At 46.9% G+C, this 24,771-nt stretch overlaps 1 protein-coding gene across 1 annotated transcript; it reads left to right on the forward strand.

The window, feature by feature from the left end:
• Positions 1–880: 880 nt before the first annotated feature.
• Positions 881–18,117, forward strand: NUP43 (nucleoporin 43). Its single transcript, XM_029058454.2, has 8 exons — positions 881–1,038; positions 4,055–4,174; positions 4,953–5,030; positions 7,850–8,027; positions 8,623–8,758; positions 14,234–14,385; positions 15,516–15,638; positions 17,144–18,117. The coding sequence occupies exons 1-8, from the start codon at positions 919–921 to the stop codon at positions 17,371–17,373; spliced, it is 1,137 nt and encodes a 378-aa protein (XP_028914287.1). The 5' UTR covers positions 881–918; the 3' UTR covers positions 17,374–18,117.
• Positions 18,118–24,771: the final 6,654 nt, after the last annotated feature.

Here is a 24,771-nt window from a genome sequence, read left to right on the forward strand (position 1 = left end):
GAGTCCGTTGTGGGGCAGGGGATTGTCTCTGTTGCTGAAGTGTGCTTTGCAAGCGCTTAGCACAGCGCTCTGCACACAGTGAGCGCTCAGTCAATTCGACTGACTGACTGAATGGAAGAATGAATGCATGATTGAATGGCTGAATGAATGAACGAGTGAGTGAATGAATGCCTGAACGAACGAACGAACGCATGCATGCATGCATGCATGAATGAATGGAGGGATGGAGGGATGAAGGAATACGCATGCACGAACGAACGAACGCATGAATGGATGGATGGATGGATGGATGGATGGATGAATGCGCATGCATGCGTGAACGTACGAACGAATGCATTAATGAACGAACGAATGCATGCATGAATGAATGAACGAATGATTGAATGGATGGATGAATGAGCGAGTGAATGAATGAATTCATGCATGCATGAACGAAGTAACGAACGCAGGCATGAATGAATGAGTGAATGAATGGATGGAGGGAGGGATGGATGGATGAATGAATACGCATGCACGAACGAACGCATGAATGAATGCGCATGCCTGCACGAACGAATGCACGATTGAATGTACGAATGCATGCATGCACGCATGAATGAACGCATGAATGAATGAATGCGCATCATGCATGAACGAACGAACGAATGCATGCATGAATGAATGAATGCCTTCGCTTAGGCGCGCCCCCGAGACTTTCGGCAACCCGCGAAGCCCGAGAAGTTTGGCTCCTCCCGGCTCCCGTGGCGCCGCGTCCCGCCGGCCAATGGGCTGTCCGGCTGGGCCGGGGGGGGCGGAAGTGACGACGCCGGAAGTGACGGAGTGTCGGGCCCGGAAGTGCCGGGGGAGGAGGGGGCGGAGGCGGCAGTGCGCCTGCGCGGGCCGGAGGAGGGGGAGGAGGCGGCGGCGGCGCCCGCCATCATGGAGCCGCTCTACGCCAAGTTCGTGTCTCAGAAGATCAGCAAGGCGCGCTGGCGGCCCCCGCCCGCCGGGACCCTGCACCCCGCCGACACCTTCGCCACCGGCTCCTGGGACAACGAGGTGCGCCCCCCCCCCCCCCGAGAATCATTCATTCATTCACTCATTCATTCATGCCTGCGTTCGTTACTTCGTTCATGCATGCATGAATTCATTCATTCACTCGTTCATTCATCCATCCATTCAATCATTCGTTCATTCATTCTGCCTTGAGCGCCCTCTAGGTGCAGAGCACTGGGCTAAGCGCTTGGCAGGGACAGTTGGGCCACAAAGAGAGACCCTCCCTGCCCCCAACGGACTCACAGTCTCAAGCGGTGGGGAGAGAGACAACAAAACAAATCCATTCATTCATTGCATAGTTATTGAGCGCTTCCTGGGTGCAGAGCACTGGGCTAAGCGCTTGGAAGGGACAGTTGGGCCACCAAGAGAGAGAATCCCTGACCCCAAAGGGCTCACAGTCTCGAGGGGCGGGGAGACAGCAAAACAAATCATTCAATTCATTCCTTAGTAGTTATTGAGCGCTAATTGGGTGCAGAGCACTGTGCTGAGCGCTTGGAAGGGACACTTGGGCCACAAAGAGAGAGAATCCCTGACCCCAAAGGGCTCACAGTCTCGGAAGGGGGGGGTTAGAGAGACAGCAAAACAAATCATTCAATTCATTCATTCCTTAGTAGTTATTGAGCGCTTACTGGGTGCAGAGCACTGTACTAAGCGCTTGGCATGGACAATTGGGCCACAGAGAGAGACCCTCCCTGCCCCATGACGGGCTCGTAGTCTAAAAGGGGGAGACAGACAGCAAAGCCAAACAAGTCGTCATTCCATCCTATTGATTGAGCGCTCGCTATGTGCAGAGCACTGTGCTAAGCGCTTGGGATGGACCACTGGGTAACAGAGAGAGACCCTCCCTGCCCAACGACGGGCTCGCAATCTAAACGGTGGAGACAGCAAAGCCAAACGAGTATTCATTCAGTGGTGTTTGTTGAGCGCTTACTGGGTGCAGAGCACTGTGCTAAGCGCTTGGGATGGACCACTGGATAACAGAGAGAGAGACCATATCTGCCCAGAGACGGGCTCACAGTCTGAACAGGGGAGACCGACAGCAAAGCAAAGCAAGTAGTCATTCCATCGTCTATATTGAGCGCTTACTAGGTGCGGAGCACTGGACTAAGCGTTCGGCATGGACAGTTCATCCACGGGGAGACCCTCCCTGCCCCACGATGGGCTCACAGTCCAAACAGGGGAGACAGGAACACAAAATAAGTAGCCATTCAGTCGTATTTCTTGAGCGCTTACTAGGTGCGAAGCACTGGACTAAGCGCTTGGGATGGACAGTTGGGCCACAGGGAGAGAGACCCTCTCTGCCCCATGACAGGCTCACAGTCTAATCGGGGGGAGACGGGAACACAAAATAAATAGCCATTCCATGGTATTTATTGAGCGCTTACCAGGTGTGGAGCACTGGACTAAGCCCTTGGAATGGACAATTGAGCCACAGAGAGAGACCGACCCTGCCCAGCGACGGGCTCACAGTCTAAACGGGGGAAGACAGACAACAAAGCCAAAGAAGTAGTCAGGGATCAATACCATCCAAAGAGATAAGTAGAATTATAGATATAGACACATCACTATCAAAATAAATAGAGTCATAAATAATACATAGAAATATGCACAAGTGCTGTGGGGAGGAGAAGGGGGAAGAGCAGAAGGGGGGAATAATAATGGTGGTATTTGTTAAGCGCTTACTATGTGCCAAGCACTGTTCTGAGCACTGGGGGAGTGACAAGGTGATCAGGTTGTCCCACGTGGGGCTCACCGTCTTAGGCCCATTTGACAGATGAGGTCACTGAGGCACAGAGAAGTGACGTGACTCACCCAAGGTCACCCGGCAGTCAAGCGGCGGAGCCGGGATTAGAATGAAGGGACAGAGAAGGGAGAGGGAGGCGGGGAAATGCCTTTTGGAAGTGATGTGACCATAATAAGGCTTTTGAAAGGTGGGGAGGGTGGTGGTCTAGTGCGTAGGGAGGGGGAGGAAGTCGAGGCCAGGGGGAAGATGGGGGCAAGAGGTCGGCAGCGAGACAGAGGAGGCAGAGGCACAGCGTGTAGGTTGGCGTGAAAGGGACCGAGTGTGCCGACTGGGTTGTCATAAGAAATCAGCAGCGTAACGTGGGAGGGCGAGCTGAGTCGGTGCTTAAAAGCCGGTGGACCCAAGTGCGTCACTTGCTTCTGCTGGGGAAACTGAGGCATAGAGGTTGAACAAAAGACGCACGGTCACACGTGAGTCCCTGGCAGACCAGGTCCCCCGGCTCGCCGGCCGCCGTTCTGTCCGTTGGACTTGTTTTAATGGTCTTTATTGAGTTCTTGCTGTATTACCATTGCAGCGTGGCTCAGTGGAAAGAGCCCGGGCTTGGGAGTCAGAGGTCATGGGTTCGACTCCCGACTCTGCCGCTTGGCAGTCGTGTGACTGTGGGCAAGTCACTTTACTTCTCTGGGCCTCAGTTCCCTCATCTGTAAAATGGGGATTAACTGTGAGCCTCCCGGGGGAAAATCCGATTTCCCTGTATCTACCTTAGCGCTTAGATCAGTGCTCCGCACATAGTGAGCGCTTAACAAATACCAACATTATTATTATTATATGCAGGGCGCTGTACTAAGCGCCTGGTATAATACAGTATGAAAGGATGGGCAGATGTGATCTCAACCCACAGGGAGCTTTCGGGCTACAGGGGAAGGCAGACGTTAAAATTATTTAGGGGAAATAGTCAAGAATAAGGATATTTACCTGAGGGTCGTGGGGCTGGGGTGAGCCTCAAAGCGTTGAAGGGGCACCTGGCCAGACGCGGAGTCGACAGTGAGGGCTTCGTCAGGGAAGGCCTTTTGGAGGAGATGTAGTTTTTAGGAGGGTCTGCGGTTGGGATTTTGGACGTGAAAGAGGAGGAAATGGAATTGCAGATGCCCCAGAAGTTGGAAATCGAAAGTTTTTGAGGCAGGGAACTCGTAAGGAATCGGGGTATTTGCTCAAGATTTTGAACGCGACGAGGAGGTCCTAACTTTTGGACAAGGAAATGCTTCCACCTCGCAGGAAAACAAAGTTTCTCTGTGGTCCATTGGAGACTGCGGCAACTCGGGCCCTGACAGCTATGAGGGAGACCATCAGTTGTTATGCGACATCACCCACCATGGAGACGTCATGGATTTGCAGGTGAGACGACTGGAGAGATCCAAAATAATTTGAAAAAAATCACTTAGGTAAAAGTGTCAGTAGGTTGATCAGAACAGCAGTCGAATATTGTTCCCGATTTGGATTGGGGAAGGTGATTAGTTGGAGGAAAGAACAGTAATAAAAGTAGGTTTTTAAGCACCGTAGGGAACACCGGGGTTGCTCCGATACTGTCGGAACAGGCTCCGACCCCGCCCCACGTGTGGTTCGTAAATTAAGGGGAGAGAGAGCGAGTATTTAATCCCCCTTTTACGGATAAGATCTGAGGCACGGAGAAGTAACTTGCTCAAGGTCAGACAACAGACAAGTAGTAGAGCCAGACGTAGAATCCCGATCACCTGCCTCCCGCTCCTGTGCTCTTTCCACCAGGCCCCGCTGCTTATTTCACATTTCTCCGTATAGACTTTAAGCGTTTGAAATTATAATCGAGGTTTTCGTAGTAGTAAATGTCGTATCTGGCAAGCACTCGCTGTACGCCGTGTACAAGGCAGTCACTTCAGCCACAGTCCATGTCCCCTTGGGGGCTCACAGGCTAATGCGGAGGGCAAACTGGTATCTTATCCCCATTTTACGGATGAGGAGAGAGGCATGGAGAGGGGAGGTGACTTGCTCGAGTTCACAGTCAGCAAGCGGCGGAACTGGGTCTCCTAACTCCTAGGCCCGTGCTCTCTCCATTGGGCCGTGCTGCGTGATGGAGTTAAATTGTTTCTCTGTTTCCGGTATTTTTCGCATCTCTAACAAATACAATTTTTCTGTTTAGTTTTTGGATCAGGAAAGAATTGTAACCGCTTCGTCAACAGGGTGTGTCACAATCTTCCGTCACCATCCAAATAACCAGGTAAGTATATCTGGGGTGCAAAATTTGCATTTGCCGTTACTTTTAGGGAAGGATTTTTAAATTCAGCAAGACGAATGATTTCAGAACGGTCAGTTTAAGCAATTAAGTTCATTTCTGGCTGAACGCAAATTAGTTTTTATTACATTTTAGTTCTTGTCCAGTCCTAGCATTCATTATCCATCTGTTTGTCTCTCATAATAGGGTCTTGTGCCCAGGCAGGTCCTCTCTCTTCTGGAAGAAAATGAGAATGCTTATTTTCTAAGGACCATTAAAGCAACAAAGATCAGATGGCTTATTTCTACTAATAGTCCCTAGATTTGAATTACGTGGGACCGATTTTTTTTTTTTTAATCAAAGAGCTCAAACCAGGGTTTCTTTGTTTCTAAATTTGCTTACTGAGGGCAGGGAACCTTTCTACCAACTCTGCTATATTGTATTCTCCCAAGTGTTCTTCATACAGTAGGCGCTCAGTAAACACGATTGATCGATTTAAGGTGCAAACCAAATATCTTTACTCTTGGAATGCTTGTGGTGGTTCTGATGGTGGGCATCATTTAGTAAATACACAAATCGGGCATTTTCTCTGTGTTCAAAGATATTGCCTATCTGTGTAATATTGATTGGAAGACTTCAATTTATGAATAGTGCTATGTTTCCTGGCCTCTTGTCCATGGGAGGAAAGAATGAAATTCTGCCTCTGAAAGAGAATGGTCAATGTAGGGAAAGTAAGAATATGTGTGTTTTATTTAAATTAGTTGGTTTGGAACCTGGCTGGAGGCTCTGAGGTGGGAAGAATATCCTAAAAATAGGGGGAGTACATTAGGACTGAATACACCGTAAAAAGGTTCTCACTGAAGCCCTTTTTGGCCATTAGAAGAATCAAAGTTGAGGTGGAGTGGTTGGGACATTAGGGCCCAGGAGTCTAATGAGATGAATTAGAGGGATTTATGAGGAGGAAACGATTTTGAGACGGAAACTGAATCGTGTTATGCTTTGAGTACTTTAGACATTGCCAGGGTTTTTGTTCCATTCACTGTATTGCTGGAAGAGGAGGAGGCTTTTCTTTTTCACTGTAGTCGATTAAGCGTCTCGTTTCTGATAATTCTACACTTTCAACCGGGTAAGTAGGGCTCACTCACTACACACGACCTCCGGGAGGGGAAGGAAGGCAGCCCCCGATGAAGGGAAAGCAGCAGGGGCATTGAAGGGGAGACCTTGGACCTGCTCCCAGAGCTTGACGGCAACTAGGGAGAGTTCCGTGATCTCTTTATCTCAGATCAATACCTAATAATAATAACTGAGGTATCTGTTAAGCGCTTACTACGTGCCAGCCACTCTTCTAAACGCTAGGGTGGATACGAGCAATTCGGGTGGCACACGGTCCCTGTCCCACTTGGGGCTCACAGGCTCAATCCCCATTTTTCAGAAGAGGTACCTGAGGCACAGAGAAGTGATGTGACTTGCCCAAGGGCACACAGCAGACAAGTGGCGGAGCCGGGATTAATAATAAGCTTGGGTGGGGACTTAGACCCAGGACCCTACTCCGTGGGGAGCTCTCCTAAAGCTCAGAGGCTGGGAGGTGGATTTGGAGGCCACCTGTTTCCCCCCACCCCCTTCTTCCTCGCCCTTTCCACTCCCTGAACGCTTCTCCCGCAGGGGGAGAGGCACGAGAGTCGGCTGGTGAGGGGAGAGCCGGCATTTATTAATTAATTAATTGTATTTATCGAGCACTTGCTGGGTGCAAAGCACTCTACTAAACACTTGGGAGAGGACAATATAGCATCAAACATTCATTCATTCAATAGTATTTATTGAGCGCTTACTATGTGCAGAGCACTGTACTAAGTGCTTGGAATGAACAAGTCAGCAACAGATAGAGACGGTCCCTGCCGTTTGACGGGCTTACGGTCTAATCGGGGGAGACGGACAGACGAGAACGATGGCAATAAATAGAGTCGAGGGGAAGAACATCTCGTAAAAACAATGGCAGCTAAATAGAATTGAGGCGATGTACATTTCATTAACAAAATAAATAGGGTAATGACAATATAAATACTATTAAATGAATACAGTTGAGCGGACGAGTACAGTGCTGAGGCGATGGGAAGGGAGAGGGGGAGGAGCAGAGGGAAATGGGGGGAAAAGAGGGTTAAGCTGCGGAGAGGTGAAGGGGGGGGCGGTAGAGGGAGTAGAGGGAGAAGGGGAGCTCAGTCTGGGAAGGACTCTTGGAGGAGGTGAGTTTGAAGTAGGGTTTTGAAGAGGGGAAGAGAATCAGTTTGGCGGAGGTGAGGAGGGAGGGCGTTCCGGGACTGCGGGAGGACGTGGCCCCGGGGTCGACGGCGGGATAGGCGAGACCGAGGGACGGTGAGGAGGTGGGCGGCAGAGGAGCGGAGCGTGCGGGGTGGGCGGTAGAAAGAAGGGAGGAGAGGTAGGAAGGGGCAAGGTGATGGAGAGCCTCGAAGCCTAGAGTGAGGAGTTTTTGTTTGGAGCGGAGGTCGAGAGGCAACCACTGGAGGTGTTTAAGAAGGGGAGTGACATGCCCAGATCGTTTCTGCAGGAAGATGAGCTGGGCAGCGGAGTGAAGAATAGACACATTCTCCGCCCACAACAAGCTCACAGTCTCTAGGGGCATGAAAGTAAACGGGTGAGAGTAGGCTGGTGAGAGGAGAGGGAGCTCCTCTCGTAACGTGTCCCCGCAGGGACCACGGCACCGACTCTTGCTCGCGATGCCTTTATTTTCCCTCTGCCAGATCGTTTAACAGCAGCACTTGGCTTTTGTTTTTCTTTCTTTTTAACCTTCTCACGCTTCTTTCTTGCAGACCCTGTCAGTGAATCAGAAGTGGGAAGGAGCCCACCACCACGCTGGTCTGGCCAGTCCTTGTAGGAGCGCACCATGTACGAGCGTGGCCTGTAACAACCCAGAAATCGTCACTGTTGGAGAAGATGGAAGAATAAATCTCTTTAGGGTAGACCACAAAGATGCCGTTCGAACTATAGGTGAGAGAAAGAATTGTTTGAACCTATTGTATTTTTGCCAGTAGCGTCTTTAGCAGTTTCACGCCTTAAATCAAATCCATTTCAAATAGGCCAAGTAGCAGAGGGGGTGGACGCTTACCTCGGTCTCGTCTATTGCCCCGCCAGCCCCTTGCCCACATCCTCTTTCTGGTTTGCAACTCCCTCCCCCCTCGTATCCCACAGACCGTCACTTTCCCCACCTTCAAAGCTTTATTAAAATCATATCTCCTTTAAGAGGACCTCCCCGAGTAAGTCCTCATTTCTTCTCCTCACTCTCCCTTCTGCATCGCCCGGCACTCGAATTCGTACCCAGTAAACACCGGATATTCACTCCAGTCTCAGCTCCGCAGTATTTTTTATGGACATCCCCCTAGTTTATTGAATGCCTGTCGCCCCTTCTAGACTGTAAGTTCCTTGCGGGCAGGGAACGAGTCTACCCAGTCTGTTATGACGTACCCTGCCGAGTGCAGAGTACAGTGCATAGCACAGAATAAGTGCTCAATAAATACCACCGGTCGATTATCTATTTTCTTTTTAATTTAAAGTCTGAACTCACACGATCATTTTCTCATTACAGACAATGCAGATAGCAGCACCCTTCATGCAGTGACCTTCCTTCGCACGCCCGAGATTCTGACCGTTAATTCAATTGGGCAGTTAAAAATATGGGATTTCAGACAACAGGAAAACGAGCCCTCTCAAATACTGTCCCTGTGAGTGTGATTTGGAGATAAGAAAAGTTTGGATTATCTAAAGCTTGAGTTAAAGAATCTCTTGACGTGGCACGAGAGCAGCATTTCTTTTCGATGGCACTTTTTGAACCAAGTCCTCTGTATTGTAGTTTGGGTGGGTAGCTTGGAATTGGCCCCTTCAGGTCCGGGCGAGAATGTCATTGAGCGTTCTTTGCCGTAATGATGGTGGACGTATTCATGCGTTTACCCAAAACTCCCACGCGGAAGTTGTGTCATCCTTTTTCCTTGAGGCCTCTGTGATGAAGAATAGTTCACGGCTGTAGAATTCTCCACTGTCTTATTTTCAGGTGCTGTTATAGTTTGTGTCGCATAGGTCACCAATGTCAGAAATATAAAAAACAGGAGTGAAAAGTCTGTCTCTTCCATTAGGTTGAAAATCTCCTTGAGGGCAGTAATTGTGTCTTTTACTGCCCGGGTCTATTCCCCCTGCACCTAGTAGAGTGATCTGCCCAGGTCGTGTGCAGAAAATTGTGCCGGTACCGATTCTGCACTGGGGGCTTGGCTCGCTGGAGTGAATCGCCTAGCCGAGGTAGGAAAGGGGGGCGTGATTTAGGAAGATTGAGTTGAGAGGGTGGTCCAGGCATGGGCAGACGTTTCCACATTTGGGAGTGGCGTATGCAGCGGCTTGGCTCGACTGGAGTAGACAGTATGGGGCGGCCTACACTGGGGTCGTGAAAGGCTGAAGCCAAGAAGGCCGACAAGAAAGTCGTTACGGCAGTCGGTGGTAGAGAAGCAGCCAGATCTAGTGGAAAGAGCAGAGGCTAAGGAGTCAGAGGATGTGGGTTTCCATCCTGGCCCCGCCACGTACCTGCTGTGTGACCTTGGGCGGATGACTTCATTTCTCTGTGCCTCAGGTCCCTCGTCTCCAAAAGGGGATTCGGTTCCTCTTCTCCCTCCTGCTTAGGCGGCGAGTCCCGTGTGGGACCTGATTATCTCATATCTACCCCTGCACCTAGTACAGCGCTTGGCCATAGCGCTTAACAAATACTATTATTATTGTTGTTGATGGAGTCCCACCTGAGTACAAAGCAGAGAACTAAGGGCAGCTTAAGCAAGACACGTATTCCCTGCCCTGAGGGAGTTTGCAGTCTACTAAGTGAGACAGACAGACAAAGCTTATTGATAAATAGGAGAGCAAAAGGAAGGATAAAAATGGAGCCAGAAGCAGCACAGATATGTTAGGAAGAAAGAGCCAGATAAATGCCTCGATATGCAAATGTGCACGCATGCATACCCCAGGATCTGTATGCAGCAAATTCTTTGAAAATGCAGGTGTATTGTGAGTCGTCATATTGTAGGTTGCGCAGGCTTAAACGTAATTTGTAAGATTCCAGGTGACCGAGCCCTCCAGGTAACCGAAAATATTAATGTAGACCTCTCTCGTCATTTCTTTGTTCCGTTATTCTTCCCAGTCTCATCCCCCCAGCCCCCAGAATTTTTCTTTGGCAGACCAGAGAGGCGTGTGACGCCGCCCCTGCCCTCACCGTGCCCCGCGTTTATTCTTCCAAGTCTCATCCCCCCAGCCCCCAGAATTTTTCTTTGGCAGACCAGAGAGGCGTGTGACGCCGCCCCTGCCCTCACCGTGCCCCGCGTTCCTGGGGCCCGGCCCCCCACAGTTCTTGGGTCCTGGCTACCCGGCTCTCTGCCCTGGAGGCCGCCTCACTGACAGCCCCCTCACCCCCTTCCTCTATCTCTCTCGCACAGAGTCCCCCAGGAGCTCCTTTCCCCTAACAAAGCTGCCCAAATCCCTGCCACTCTCCCAGCCCTTCCCCTCTCGAGGCTATGGGGACTGACCCTGTCCCCTGTCTCCTTGGTGTTCCCTGCTGGCTCCGGCTACAGACCTGCTGAAGTTTGAGGTCTTAGCGGCAGGACTTGAGGCTTATGGCAAGCACTTTGTCATGTGCGTGTGTATAAAAATATATATAATGGATGTTGTGGATAAAGAGGTGAGAGACTGACTTAGCCATCTGGAATGGGACGGAAATTGCTCGGAACAGGGCAAGGCGGAACAGCGGAGGAGTGGGCAGGGAGGAGATTTTTCTGGCGATGACTGGAAGCAACTTGGGATAAGACTTACATATCCCGGGCTTTGTCAGCAGTTGGGGCATGACACGTCTCCAGGCTTTATAGGGGTCATTTGGAACCAGGAGAATGCCTGAATATTGATAACACTTGAATACGCACAGATTTAAAGGTGGCCTTAAAGGTGGCCGTAGGTTTTCATGGCTAGGGTGTTAGGAATTAATTGCAGCTTAATTGGGGAAGCCAGCATCATCCTCAACAGTCATTTACTGAGCACTTATTATGTGCAGAGCACTGTATTAAGTGCTTAGGAGAGTAAGAATTAGCACTTTTTTTAAAAAAAAAAAAGTATTAAGCACTTGCTGTGTACCAGTCACTGTTCTGAGCACTGGGTAGATACAAGGTAATCAGGTTGGACACAGACCATGTTCCTCGTGGGGCTCACAGTCTTAATCGGATGAGGTCACTGCTGCACAGAGAAATGAAGTGACTTGCCCACGGTCACCCAGCAGACGAGTGGCGGAGTTAAGATTAAAACGCAGGTCCTTCTGACTCCCAGCCTCGTGCCCTCTCCCCCAGGCTTCCCTGCCCCTAACGAGCTGACCTGGAGAGCGTGGCGTTTTAGGAAGGCTGTAAAGATGGGGAGGGAGAGCTGAGGCCTCGGTTTGGACAGGAGTAGCCAGGGTCCAGAGTGGGTAAACAGGGTGAGATGCATAAGAATTGAGCGCTAAGTACAGTTAAGATTGGGAGAGGGAAGCGTGGGAAGGGGAGAGGAGCGAGTAGAGAGAGAGAGCTGGTCCTTGTCATTGACTTTGAGGCTCTCCACTAGCTCTGTCCATCTTACCTCTGTCAACTCTCTTCGCCTGTTCTTTCCCAGCTCACACTGTCCTTTCCTCCCAAGCTCTCTCTCTGACCGTGTCATGTTTTCGGCCCTCCCACCACCGACCCCCTACCTCTCCCTCAGTCGAGAACTCTGCTCCCAATCTGCTGGACCGCCCTGCTCCTCCTCTTTAAAGGTCTCAAAAAAAAATCCCAACTCCCACAGAAGTCTTCCCTGCTTCATTCACCACACTCTTGCCATTTCAGGCCAACGCCTCTGCTTAGCACTTAGTATTAGTGGGGTATTTTAGGGTGTCCGATCCGATTTGCCTGTATCCACCCCGGTGCTTAGTACAGTGCTTGGCACAGAGTAATCGCTTAACAAATACCACAGTTATTACCGTGTGCGTAGATAGAAGATAAATGCAATCTCTGTCACACTGTGGGCTCACAGTCTTTAAGTCTGCGGAACTGCTATTGAATCCCCACTTTACAGATGAGGAAACTGAGGCACAGAGAAGTTAATTGACTTGCCCACATTTTCACAGCAGGCAAATGGCAGAGTCAGGATTACTTTTGGGCTTTAATGTGATTTTCGGGCTCCTCGTGCATATGTTTATATTCATTCATCTAATGTGCTTATCTGCCCAATAATAGTAATATTGTGTTATCCAATAAGCACGTACTGTGAGCCAAGCAATGTACTGACCTCCAGAATAGATACAAGAGAGTCAGGTCCCACATGGGACTCACAGTAGGAGGGAGAACAGTTATCGAATCCCCATTTTGCAGAAGAGGGAACTGAGGCAAAGCGAAGTTGTGACTTGCCCAAAGTCACACACAGCAGACAAATGGCAGAGCTGCGATGAAAGCCCAGGTCCTCTGACTCCCAGGCCCAGGCTTTTTCCGCTAGACCACGCTGCTTCCCGGCATTTCAGCTGTTTGTTCCTGGTAATAATAGTAATGTTGGTATTTGTTAAGCACTTACTATGTGCGGAGCACTGTTCTAAGCGCTGAGGTAAATACAGGGTAATCAGGTTGTCCCACATGAGGCTCACAGTTAATCCCCATTTTACAGATGAGGTCACTGAGGCCCAGAGAAGTGAAGTGACTTGCCCACAGTCCCACAGCTGACAAGTGGCAGAGCTGGGATTCGAACCCGTGACCTCTGACTTCCGAGCCCGGGCTCTTTCCACTGAGCCACGCTGCTTCTCTGACGGTGAGCCCCCTGTGGGACAGGGACTGTGTCCAGCCCGATTTGCTTGTATCCACCCCGGCGCTTAGTAGAGTGCCTGACACGTAGTAAGAGCTTAACGAACACGACAATTATTAGTCTCTCCGTGATATAACAGTAGCTTAGACCAGGGTCACAACTGGTCTAAGGTCTGGAGAAACTTCAGCCTTTTCCTGTCAGGGTAGAAGAAGGAGAAGCAGTCTTCCTAAAAGGTCTTTTTCCAAAAAGGTGATAAAATGGTACACTTTTTTTTTTCCTCAAAAAGTGTGCTTTTTGAATTTTCTTCTGGTAGAAGGAAGGAGCGGTTGTGACAAATGCGGGAAAAGAACAGGGAGAGGTAGCAGTTGACCGTACGCAAAAGCTGTCGGAGTGAAAAGTCGAGAATGACACCATTCATTCATTCATTCAATAGTATTTATTGAGCGCTTACTATGTGCAGAGCACTGTACTAAGCGCTTGGAATGAACAAGTCGGCAACAGATAGAGACAGTCCCTGCCGTTTGACGGGCTTACGGTCTAATCGGGGGAGACGGACAGACGAGAACAATTTGGGAAGAAAAGGAGGCTTAGGAGAGAAGTTGAGAAGTTCAGTTAAGATGTGGGACAGCCTGGTGGACATCTGGTCAGAAGGTCAGCAGACTTGAAACCTTAGAGGTGGAGAGAAATTGGCTAGACCGAAATATTCCTGAGGAAGGATCAGCAGGATTTAATGATAGGTCGGACATGGATGGCAAATAAGGATTCGAAAGGCGATTCCAAGGTTACGGGATCTTCAGCTACTTTTTCTCTTCTTCCCTTAAAGCAAAAAAGGCATCCAAGTCCAAAACCTACGGAATTGGTTGCAAATCAAAACTTGCCCAAGAGTAGGTGCTCTCATGAGTAGCAAATACCATTTGTAGAATGCCATGGAAGTGTTTATTTGCAACGTGGAAAGATTTGTCACTAGTTGTCAAGCATGCTCCTGTCGTTCCTGACTTCCACAAACGTAAACCGAGAATTCATTCAGTAGTATTTATTGAGCGCTTACTATGTGCAGAGCACTGTACTAAGCGCTTGGAATGGCCCGCTTTTTTTTGTTCAAGTGAAAAATTGTATTTGAGGTGATTTTCAGAGAGTAATTGAAATCTAATGAGTTTTAAGAGCTATTTAAGGTGTACTTAGAAGAATGCCATTCAGGTGGTTGTCGCCGGTAAAATTTTGATACGATTCATAGAGCTTAACAAGTTCCTCCAGATGCCGAAGTTGGTGTTGAGAGCCGACTGAGGTTGCGGTGGTTTGGAGCGACGCCTTCTGTTAATATAAAGAGAAGGAGCCAGCGAAATGGGAGTACAAGTCTTCTCTTGTTCTGGCCTCCCCGACAGGACCGGCGACAGAGTTCCGCTCCATTGCGTGGATAGACATCCCAACCAGCAGCACGTAGTAGCTACCGGTGGCCAAGACGGAATGCTGAGCATCTGGGACGTTAGACAAGGGAGCATGCCGGTGTCTCTTCTAAAGGCCCACGAAGCCGAAAGTACGTATTTTCAGCAGAGAGTTGAACGAGATATATTATTTCCGGGTTGCTTTCTTCAAAGTCAGAACTTTATTCCTGCTTTTGGTCTTCCCTGAGAGCGACGCCTGGCATGTAATAGAAACCTCCTAACAAGCCGTGTGTTTTAAAATTGGTTTTATGAAAATGAATTGGTAGATTTTTAAAAGGTAATCTTTCCCATAGATTCCATTGGGGCATTTCAAGTAAATAATTTTTTAAAATCCCACCCTTTTTTGTTTATTAATTGGAGTTTTCAATATAGGATTTGTAAGTCCACATTAAGGGAGGATTGACTGAAACATTTAAATCTTTCTAGCCTAGCAGGCCAGCAGTAATCCTTTAAAACATGGGAACCAGCACATTTATCTGTTGTCTATTTGGTGAATTGGCCAGAGACGTGCAACAAAAATGTGACAAACAAATGCTCTCCAGTTATTTCTTCTAATTTTGGAATAATGTTAAGGACTCTCTACTGAGGAGTCCAAAACTTGGTAATTTTCTTGACTATGGAGTTCAGTTCAATTTCACTTTGCTCTAAAAAGGGAGCGGTTGTGGGGAACTAAAAGGGGTTTGTGGCGTAGGACAGTTGTGCGAAACAGAGAGGACTGCGAAGTGGGGTGGAGAAGGAGGTGCGGAAGAGGAAGGGAATGTGGAATGCAGTGGTAAGAAGAAACAGTTCTTTCCTTGCGTCAAGATTGGATACGTTAAGTTTACTGTATCCCAGCCCCACAGCGCTTACATACATGTCTCATTTGTTCATTTATATTAATGTCTGACTCCCTCTCTAGACTGTAAGTTTGTTGTGGGCAACGAATACGTCTGTTTATTATGCCAGATGCTTAGTACAGTGCTTGCCGCATTGTAAGCGCTCAATAAATGTGACTGAATGAATAAATTTAAGCATCAGGGGCAGATGGGAAAAAAGCGAGCTAAAATTATGTACCCATGGGCGTTTGTGCACTCCAGAAGAGTTGTTGAGGGTATTCAGTTTGATTTTCATGCCCCAGTTTGAGCATTGCATATTCACAATAGTAAAAGCGAGTCGGGGAATTGAATATCACCTGTTGAACTGTTCTGCACAGGAGTAAACGTGATTCTTCTGATTTTTGTAGTGTGGGAGGTTCACTTCCACCCATCGAACCCGGATCATCTGTTCACTTGTTCTGAAGATGGATCCCTTTGGCACTGGGATGCCTCTTCTGATCTGTCTGAAAAACCGTCGCTCTTCCACCAAGGTAAGACATCCTAAAAGCACACTTCTTTGGGGAAAAAAAAAGTGTACTATTATCATCTTTTTGGAAAAAGACCTTGTAGAAAGACTGATTATCCTTCTTCCACCCTGCCAGAAAACAGCTGAATTTTCTCCATTCATTCATTCAGTAGTATTTATTGAGCGCTTACTATGTGAAGAGCACTGTACTAAGCGCTTGGAATGGACCATTCAGCAACAGATAGAGACAATCCCTGCCCAGTGATAGGCCCACAGTCTAATAGGGGGACTCCAAAATATGGAGGTTACATAGTATTCTTATTACAGCTGTTCTTCCTCCAAGGTTGAAGCTGGTAGTGTAAAGCTAAGGAGCAAGGCTTAAAAGTTTCAGATTTTTCAGCATATTATTGGGCAGCAGGAGAGAATGCTTGGCTCCTATTTGCTGGCTGCCACTGTCACATGTTACCTGAGGAGAAAACAGCTTAGCTGCCCTTTCGACATATTCCCAAAACAGTAAGTTTCAGCTTCCTCATGATTAAAGACCTATGTTCCCCACCCAAAAAAAAGCACTAAAAGGGGAGAAGCAGACAGGAAATGGACTGGGCTGGAGATGAGAATGGCAGGGAGGAGACAGTGCAGAATCCTGTCGGATTCGGGCCTGGGAATCCGAAGAACCTGGGTTCTAATTCCGGCTCCGCCACTTGTCTGCCGGGTGACCACTTTTCTGTGACTGAGTTACCTTGTCTGTACAGTGGAGATTAAGACTGGGACAAGGTCTTTGTCCAACCTGACTAACTTGTATCTACCCAAGTTTTAGTACAGTACCTGGCAAATAGTGAGAGCTTAACAAACGCCTTTAAAAAAAAAAAACACAACCACCAAAAAAAGCCTCCTTCTTGTGAGCGGCTGCCAAAATTAAGTTTTGATGGGGAGGAACTTAAAAATGATTGGACTAAAGTGAAGCTTTTGGCTTGTGGATTTAATCTCTTATGCTTTTCCATTTACTATTGGTAATTAGATATTTGCTATCCTGGTAAATGAGTTCCTTAATACCACTGTACAAGCTCGTTCTAAGGAATGAGCGTTTGTGTTCCAGTATTGGTATCTCTTGGTTTCCTACCAAAACCCTGAGATGATTTTTTTTGCTATAACTATCAGTAATACTGATAATAGTAATAATAGTTGCGGTTATTTGTTAAAGGCTTACTATGTACTGTTCTAAGTGCTGGAGTAGACCTCCATGAGGAAACTGAGGCACAGACAACCTAAGTGACGTGCCCAAGATCACGCATCAGGCAGGTGTCACAGCTGGGCTTAGAAAACACGTCCTCTGACTCCCTGGTCCGTCCTCTCTCCACTGTTGAGAGCTTAACGTTTTAATAAGGGCTTGGGATAAGACAGTAGAGTTAATAGACACGATAAATAATTCTTATGTAAAACATATCTTGTAATAGACTTTATAGTTACCAGGGGGAAAATGTTCCAAAATTAAATTTCCTTTTCTTTGTGTTTGTGGGGTTTTCTTTTCAGGTGGAAGAAGTAGCTCATTTTTGTTACACAGCACTGTTAACCATCCTCACATCAATCAGTCTATTGTGAGTTCGTGGCTAAGCACCGATCCAGCTAAAGACCGGATGGAGATCACCAGCTTGCTCCCCAACAAGACTCTCTCTGTAAATAGTTTAGATGTTTTAGGACCTTGTCTTGTCTGTGGAACTGATGCAGAAGCAATTTACGTTAGTAGGCAGCTTTTTGCATGAAAATATCCTAAATGTCAAAAGTTCATTTGGGGGTCCAAAGTTTGAATTGCCTTAAAACTCTTGAAGTTTTTAGGAGTGGTCTTCTGAATTCCAGAAATATGAAATAGGTAACAGTGATGTTAGAGGTGCCTGGATATTCTTGGACATTCTGACGGTCGTAAGTGAATTCCCGTAGCCATTTTTTCCCACTTTTTCTCAACTACCTTCCATCTTTGAGATTACTTCCTGGTATTTCCCTCCCCCGCCCTTCGCAACCCTCCAAATTGGAAAAGGATATTTTTTGGTGAAAACAAAAAGTGACAAATGTAACTTTCGGGTGTTCAAGGATACAAAAACACTTTGTTTAAAAATTTCCAGTGACAGAAATACATTTGACCTGGTTACCTTAATAGTACTTTTGAAAGCCGAACACTAGACCAAAATATTTTTGGTAGAAATTATTTTTTTTACCTTTATTTTTCATTTAACACTTTTGAAATTTGCCTCGGGAAGCTGACGAGATTTTTGTGCTGAAGTACTACAACCAAATTGTAAAACTTAGGTCTGAATATGTTTTCAGTCTGAAATTTAGAAAGTAATTCCTTGGGTTTATTTTTTTATTGGGGGGGAGGGGGCATTTCTAAAGAATGGTGAAAATATCACATGGCTGTATATGAGATATTGTCATCTAATTGGTATTTTTTTGTACAGATTGTACCTAGACTAAAATAGAAGTTTAATTAAATTCTGTAAAGTAAAACTTGATACTGTGTAATTTTTTATGGAATTTAACCATCTACTATGTGCTAGGCACTATACTAAATGCTGGGGTAGGTACGAGCTAATCAGGTTACATACAGTCCATGTCCCACATGGGACTCTAAGTCTTAATCCCCATTTTACAGATGAGGTAACTGAGGCACAGAGAAGATAAGTGACTCACCTAAGGTCACACAGCGGAAAGTGGCAGAATCAGGATTAGAACCCAGGTCCTTCTGCCTCCCAGGTCCGTGTTGTATCCAGGTGACCATGTTGCCTTCTCAACCGAACTACGTGAACTATGAATTCAATTAATTTATAATTTCACTCATTCAGTCATTCAATAGTATTTATTGAGCGCTTACTATGTGCAGAGCACTGTACTAAATGCTTGGAATGTACAATTTGGCAACAGAGACAATCCCTGCTCATTGACGGGCTTACAGTCTAATCATGCATAGTTCACTATTAGAAAAGAAAAGCCAAATCATTCTGTGTTTTCGCTAGATTTTGAGTTGTTTTTCCTCTGCAGCCCTTTCTTTTTACACTAAAAATTAAGAATTGAATGATACAGATTTTCTCCGCACGATAGGAGCAATACCATCTGTTTAAGCAAGGTGGCCAGTATCATTAATGTATAAACTGGGGAAGTCCTTAGAGTTATTTTCTTTGGGGGCACTCAAAAAAAAAAAATAGTTATATCAGAGAAGCACCGTGGCTCAGTGGAAAGAGCCCGGGCTTGGGAGTCCGAGGTCATGGGTTCGAATCCCGGCTCTGCCACTTGTCAGCTGTGTGACTGTGGGCAAGTCACTTGACTTCTCTGGGCCTCAGTGACCTCATCTGTAAAATGGAGATTAACTGTGAGCCTCACGTGGGACAACCTGATGACCCTGTATCTCCCCCAGCTCTTAGAACGGTGCTGTGCACATAGTAAGCGCTTAACAAATACCAACATTATTAAATCAGTGTCAGGCTAGGGTGTCCCCAGAAATTAATTATTGGAGCAGTTTGGGCTCTTGTGGAGGGCCTGGGCAAAAGGAACAAAAATAGGACCTCAGAGTTTCAGGTGAAACTTAATTGAAAGGCGAGAATGAAATTGCAATTTACTTTGGTAAATAAGGAACATGGTCCCACAGAAAAATTAAAAAGAATGGAATTCAGTAGGAATAAACTATTTAGGACTGAAAGACAAACCATACCCGAAACATGGAGGGGAAGGAATGGCTTGGCACAAGTGGAACAGGAAAGGAACTGGAGAGCATAGTCAAAGGTGCCTGTCCAGCTAATGCCCAAGGTCAGTGGACAGATGGACATTAGCTACTTAGTCACAGGGCTTTAAATGAGGATGGAAGGGATCGGATTGGGGCAGGAGAGACTCAAAATATGCTTTTAAAAAATCTCACCAGATAATGTTGTGAGCACTGGTATTATCATAATCATATCTTGGCACAAACCTAATGATGTAGCTGGGTTGTGGTCCTTGAAGTCGAGCTGTATCGTGGATGACTGTCTGTGGGGTATGTTTTCCCATAGACTTAATCATTATCAGGTAGGATCTCTTCCATTTACTGTGTGCAGAGCGCTGGACTGAAAGGATGGGAGACTGCAACATAAAGTCGATAGACACGTTCCCCTCCCACAGGGAGCTTACAGTCGAGAGTGAGGGACTGACCTTGATATAAATAAATTGTGGATATGTACAGAAGCGCTGTGGCGCTGAGGGTGGGGTGTATAAAGAATGCAAATGAAAGTGCAAGGACGACGCAGGGGAAGAAGAGGAAATGAGGGCTCAGTCGGGGGAGGCCTCTTGGAGGAGGTGTGTTTCTAATAAGCCTTTGAAGGTGGGGAGGGCGATCATCAGTCGAATATGGAGGAGGAGGGAGTTCCGGGCCAGAGGCAGGACATGGGAGAGAGGTCGGCGGCAAGATAGTTGAGATCGGGATAGTTCAAAGCATGACATTATAACATCAAATGAGGAGGTGAAGCTCGATTATGAGTTCCTGCAGAAGCAGAAGCTCGTTCTGTTGAGTGTGGTAGTGATTTTTGTAACTTGGGTGAAGACTTTGTTCAATTTAGGTTCTTTTCCTCGCAAAGCGGCTTGGATGTGGCTAGCTGCTGAAACTTCCGCTCCTTCCAATCAACGATATTATTGAGCACTGTACTAAGCACCTGAACTCACAGAGCGTACTCCTCAGGACCCCACAGGCTATTGCACACAAGCCTGGATGCCAGGATTCCCGGGGTCTGTTTTCGGTTGCTGCATCTGCCTCTGAACTCTCTCATCCCTCCTTCCGTCCCTTCATCCTCAAGTAAACACAGCGACCCGGATCCTGCTGATGGGGGAGTTCCTCCTCAATGTAAATTAGGTGAGTAGCACCATCCTTGTTCTCACCCACCGTACACTTAATAATCATAATAATGGTATTGGTTAAGCTCTTACTATGTGCCGGGCACCTTGCTAAGCGCTGGTGGGTACAAGCAAATCAGGTTGGACACAGTCCCTGACCCATGTGGGGCTCACAGTCTCAACCTCATTTTGCAGATGAAGGAACTGGGGCATAGAGAAGTGAAGTGACTTGCCCAGGGTCACAAGTGGTGGAGCTGGGATTAAAACCTATGACATTCTGACTCCCGGGCCCGTGCTCTATCCACTACGCCACGCTGCTTCTCTAAACCTGTGTTCTCCCGCTTTGCTTCGCCCTGCACTGAACTGCACTTTAATGCTCATTTTTCATCCTCCTTTCAAAGATGTCACTGGGGGAGAACGAGAACCCCCTCCCAACCACACCACCTTCCCCACCCCTGAACCCACTCCAATTTGTCACTCTGTCCCCTGGCTTTAACTGGGGTGGGGGGAGAAGTGGGTGGGCTACTTGTCTCGGTGACATCTAAGGTGAGAATTAAATCTGAAAGAAAAGTGAAAATATTATTCAGTTCAATGCAGGTGGGGGAGAAATAGGGGAGTGTTAGGGCTAGGATTAGACAGCTCACCTTCAATTCTGACTCGCTCGCTGAAGTAGCCTAGGATTTTGATAACGTTGGGCAGCCAAACTTCAGTGCTGGCCAGAACCCAAGTTTATTAATGACATCTAGTGCTTTCGTAAGCTCTTTGACAGTATTTTTCAGTATCGTTCTCCTTCCTCATCCAAAATGCCGCAAAGAGCGTGCTCTTGTCCCCTGGTGGTTTAATCCCACCCTGAAATCCAGGACCTCCTGGAAATGCTGTTCTTCAATTGTCAGTCCAAAAAGGCTCTGGTTTGGGTTTTGCAAGAAATGGAGAACAATATAAATACCCTGATGAATTTCTTTGCTTTTTTAAGATGGTGAAACCTTGTCCTCTGCACACAGTAAACGCTCAATAAGTACGATTGAAGGAATGAATTTGGCAGCGTGGCTCAGTGGAAAGAGCCTGGGCTTTGGAGTCAGAGCTCATGAGTTCGAATCCCAGCTCTGCCACCTGTCAGCTGTGTGACTGTGGGCAAGTCACTTCACTTCTCTGTGCCTCAGTTACCTCATCTATAAAATGAGGATAAAGACTGTGAGCCCCACGTGGGACAGCCTGATTCCCCTGTGTCTACCCCAGCGCTTAGAACAGTGCTCTGCACATAGTAAGCGCTTAACAAATACCAATATTATTATTATTATTATTATTCCTGAACTATTATTTTAATACCCGCATGTGATTTCAAGAGCAGGTCCATCAATGCTGTATTTAATATCAAGGGGCGAGACAGGAGCACAGACAGTGAGGTTCTAACACTGAGTCAGACTACTAGCCTTAAGCAATTCTCTCAATATCCTGCCTTCATTGGGTTGGTGTGTCTTTCCCTATAATTCTATTTGTTTATACTGTTACCTGTTTACTTATTTTGATGTCTGTCTTCCCCCGCTTCTAGACTGTAAGCCCGGTGTGGGCAGGGATCATCTCTCTTTATTGCTGAAGTGTACGGTGCATACTGTAAGCGCTCAATAAATACGACTGAATGAATGAGTGGGACATATGAAGGGACTGGACGACAGCAGCCTTCCCAAATAACTGCTCTCTAGTGAGCTAAAAAGGGGAAACCTAACTACGATGGACAGTAGCCCTTCTTGAGCCTTTAAATGCATTGATTTATTTTTTCCTCTGCCTATCATCGAACCATGTTGCGTGAATTTATCCAAACTCTGCTTCTCCTCTAGCGAAATGTAGCCCAGCTATGGTCCACTGCAAGACTGGTGGAAGACAGGTTTAGTAGTTAGGAATTAGAAATGGAGTGACTCTTCAAACGGAGGCCTTGAGAAAATGACCAAACGAAAACCACACCAGGCACAAATGCAAGTGGTAAATGCAAAATTGCAATACGGAACAATACCCTTGCTTTGGAGGAAACTATTGGACACGCAGTCTTCTCGGTCACACTTGCATACACTGGTAAAAATAAGGCACTTCATCTGCAAAGCCCATGGACAGCTAATTAAATAATCTTTGGAACATAAGATTATCATAAATACATTGGATCAGACAGTTTCCTAGCCAATGATCAAATTCAACTACAATTTAAATCACCTCATTGTCTAAACTTCCTTGGGGAAAAAGGAAATGGAAAGGTTTCCTTATACCTTCCAGGATTTTAACAATGAGCGACTCTATTCGTTTTAATTTTTAGAAGCTAATATTTGACTTCAGTGGTTTTGATTGAGAAGATTTTGTCACCCAAGTGTCGAAATTTATGGTACATTCATTTCTATTCCCGTATTCCAACTGGCAACAGAGGATTCTTGGAGAAATGGTGTTAACTGCCCTCCTTCTTATCCACCCTCGTGGATGCTAACCTTTTCCTCTAGTCACACCTCCTATTGTTCTTAACCCTTCCTGAGCCTCCTAACATTCCAAATTTTTTCTTTTTACCACCTCTTATGGACCAATGTTCCATGAATTAGCCCAAACCTTTCTGGTTCCTATAAAACTTCCTGAGTAAAGAAATAAGAAAAGAACATTTCTGTTTACTTGCATTGGGGAAGACACAAGATAATCAGGTCCCACATGGGGCTCACAGTTTAAGTAGGAGGGAGAAGAGGTATTGAATCCCCATTAGAGAAGCAGCGTGGCTCAGTGGAAAGAGCACGGGCTTTGGAGTCAGAGGTCATGGGTTTGAATCCCGGCTCGGCCACTCGTCAGCTGTGTGACTTTGGGCAAGTCACTTAACTTTTCGGTGCCTCAGTTACCTCATCTGTAAAATGGGGATTAAGACTGTGAGCCCCAAGTGGGACAACCTGATTCCCCTGTGTCTACCCCAGCGCTTAGAACAGTGCTCAGCACATAGTAAGCGCTTAACAAATACCAACATTATTATTATTATTTTGCAATTGAGGGAACCGAGGTACAGAGAAGGTAGGTGACTTGCCCAGGGTCACCTAGCAGATGCGTGGTGGAGCCGGGATTAGAATTCATTCATTCATTCAATAGTATTTATTGAGCGCTTCCTATGTGCAGAGCACTGTACTAAGCGCTTGGAATGAACAAGTCGGCAACAGATAGAGACAGTCCCTGCCGTTTGACGGGCTTACAGTCTAATCGGGGGAGATGGACAGACAAGAACAATGGCAATAAATAGAGTCAAGGGGAAGAACATCTCGTCAAAACAATGGCAACTAAATAGAATCGAGGCGATGTACAATTCATTAACAAAATAAATAGGGTAATGGAAATATATACAGTTGGGCGGACGAGTACAGTGCTGTGGGGATGGGAAGGGAGAGGTGGAGGAGCAGAGGGAAAAGGGGAAAAAGAGGGTTTAGCTGCGGAGAGGTAAAGGGGGGGTGGCAGAGGGAGTAGAGGGATTAGAACCCAGATCCCCTGACTCCCAGGGCTGTGCTCTTTCCACTAGGCCTTGCTGTTTCTCAATCGGAATTAGAATGGTTACCCCCTCCTCATTTCTACCTCTTCTCACCTTCCCCCCAACCCAGCCTCTCCATCTCCACTCTCAACTCTCACTCTCTTTAAGCTTTCCTTCCTCTTCTCCTCCATCCTGGATCTAAAATTTTTTTTACCATTTCCCCGTGCCTCCCAAATGTCCTTCCTCCCCGCCCGATTCCCTAAAGCAGAGGCTAGCTCTGTAAAGTCAAAACCGATGCGTTTTAAAGGTGTAAATGTAGAAATGTTGAATTGCCACTGATTTTATCTTAAAGTGTCTTAAATCCAGGACACCCTATAAATACGCCTGCCTATGTTTCCACTTTACGACTGTTCATAATAGTGCCTGTCTGGGGTCTTTGACTTTGAGTTGCGTCATTCTACCTGATGGATTAAACTCAGAAATTGCCCAGGCAAGTGATGAGCCATTCCTTTAATCTCTGCAAAGACAGGACCTAATATTCTGCCTGTCCCTCTCCTCTCTGGACTCTTCACATCTCCCCAGTGGCTTAACAGAAGAGAGACGATGGTCATAGTTGTGACCAACTTGTTCAACGCCATGACATTTTGGACAGTGGAACAAGATTGAATTTGACCCTCCTGTTCGATTTTCTGAAGTGTGTTTTGATTATCTGAACTTGCCCTGGTTCAGATTCCTGGCAGAACTGGATGGCCAGTGTTTGGAGAGCCAGTTTTCCACTGAATATTTAGCATCACCTCAGCCTCGTAAGCACTCTCAACTTTCTGTGGTCCTTATGTACACG

Source organism: Ornithorhynchus anatinus, chromosome 2, assembly GCF_004115215.2.
Source record: "Ornithorhynchus anatinus isolate Pmale09 chromosome 2, mOrnAna1.pri.v4, whole genome shotgun sequence".
Classification (NCBI taxonomy): domain Eukaryota; kingdom Metazoa; phylum Chordata; class Mammalia; order Monotremata; family Ornithorhynchidae; genus Ornithorhynchus; species Ornithorhynchus anatinus.

Bases quoted from the DNA above. Each gene is read 5' to 3' on its own strand.
- NUP43 (XM_029058454.2), top strand. From the start codon at position 919: ATGGAGCCGCTCTACGCCAAGTTCGTGTCTCAGAAGATCAGCAAGGCG. The intron at 8,028-8,622 runs GTGAGAGAAAGA...TTCTCATTACAG, and splicing joins AGATGCCGTTCGAACTATAG to ACAATGCAGATAGCAGCACC. The intron at 14,386-15,515 runs GTACGTATTTTC...TGATTTTTGTAG, and splicing joins AAAGGCCCACGAAGCCGAAA to TGTGGGAGGTTCACTTCCAC.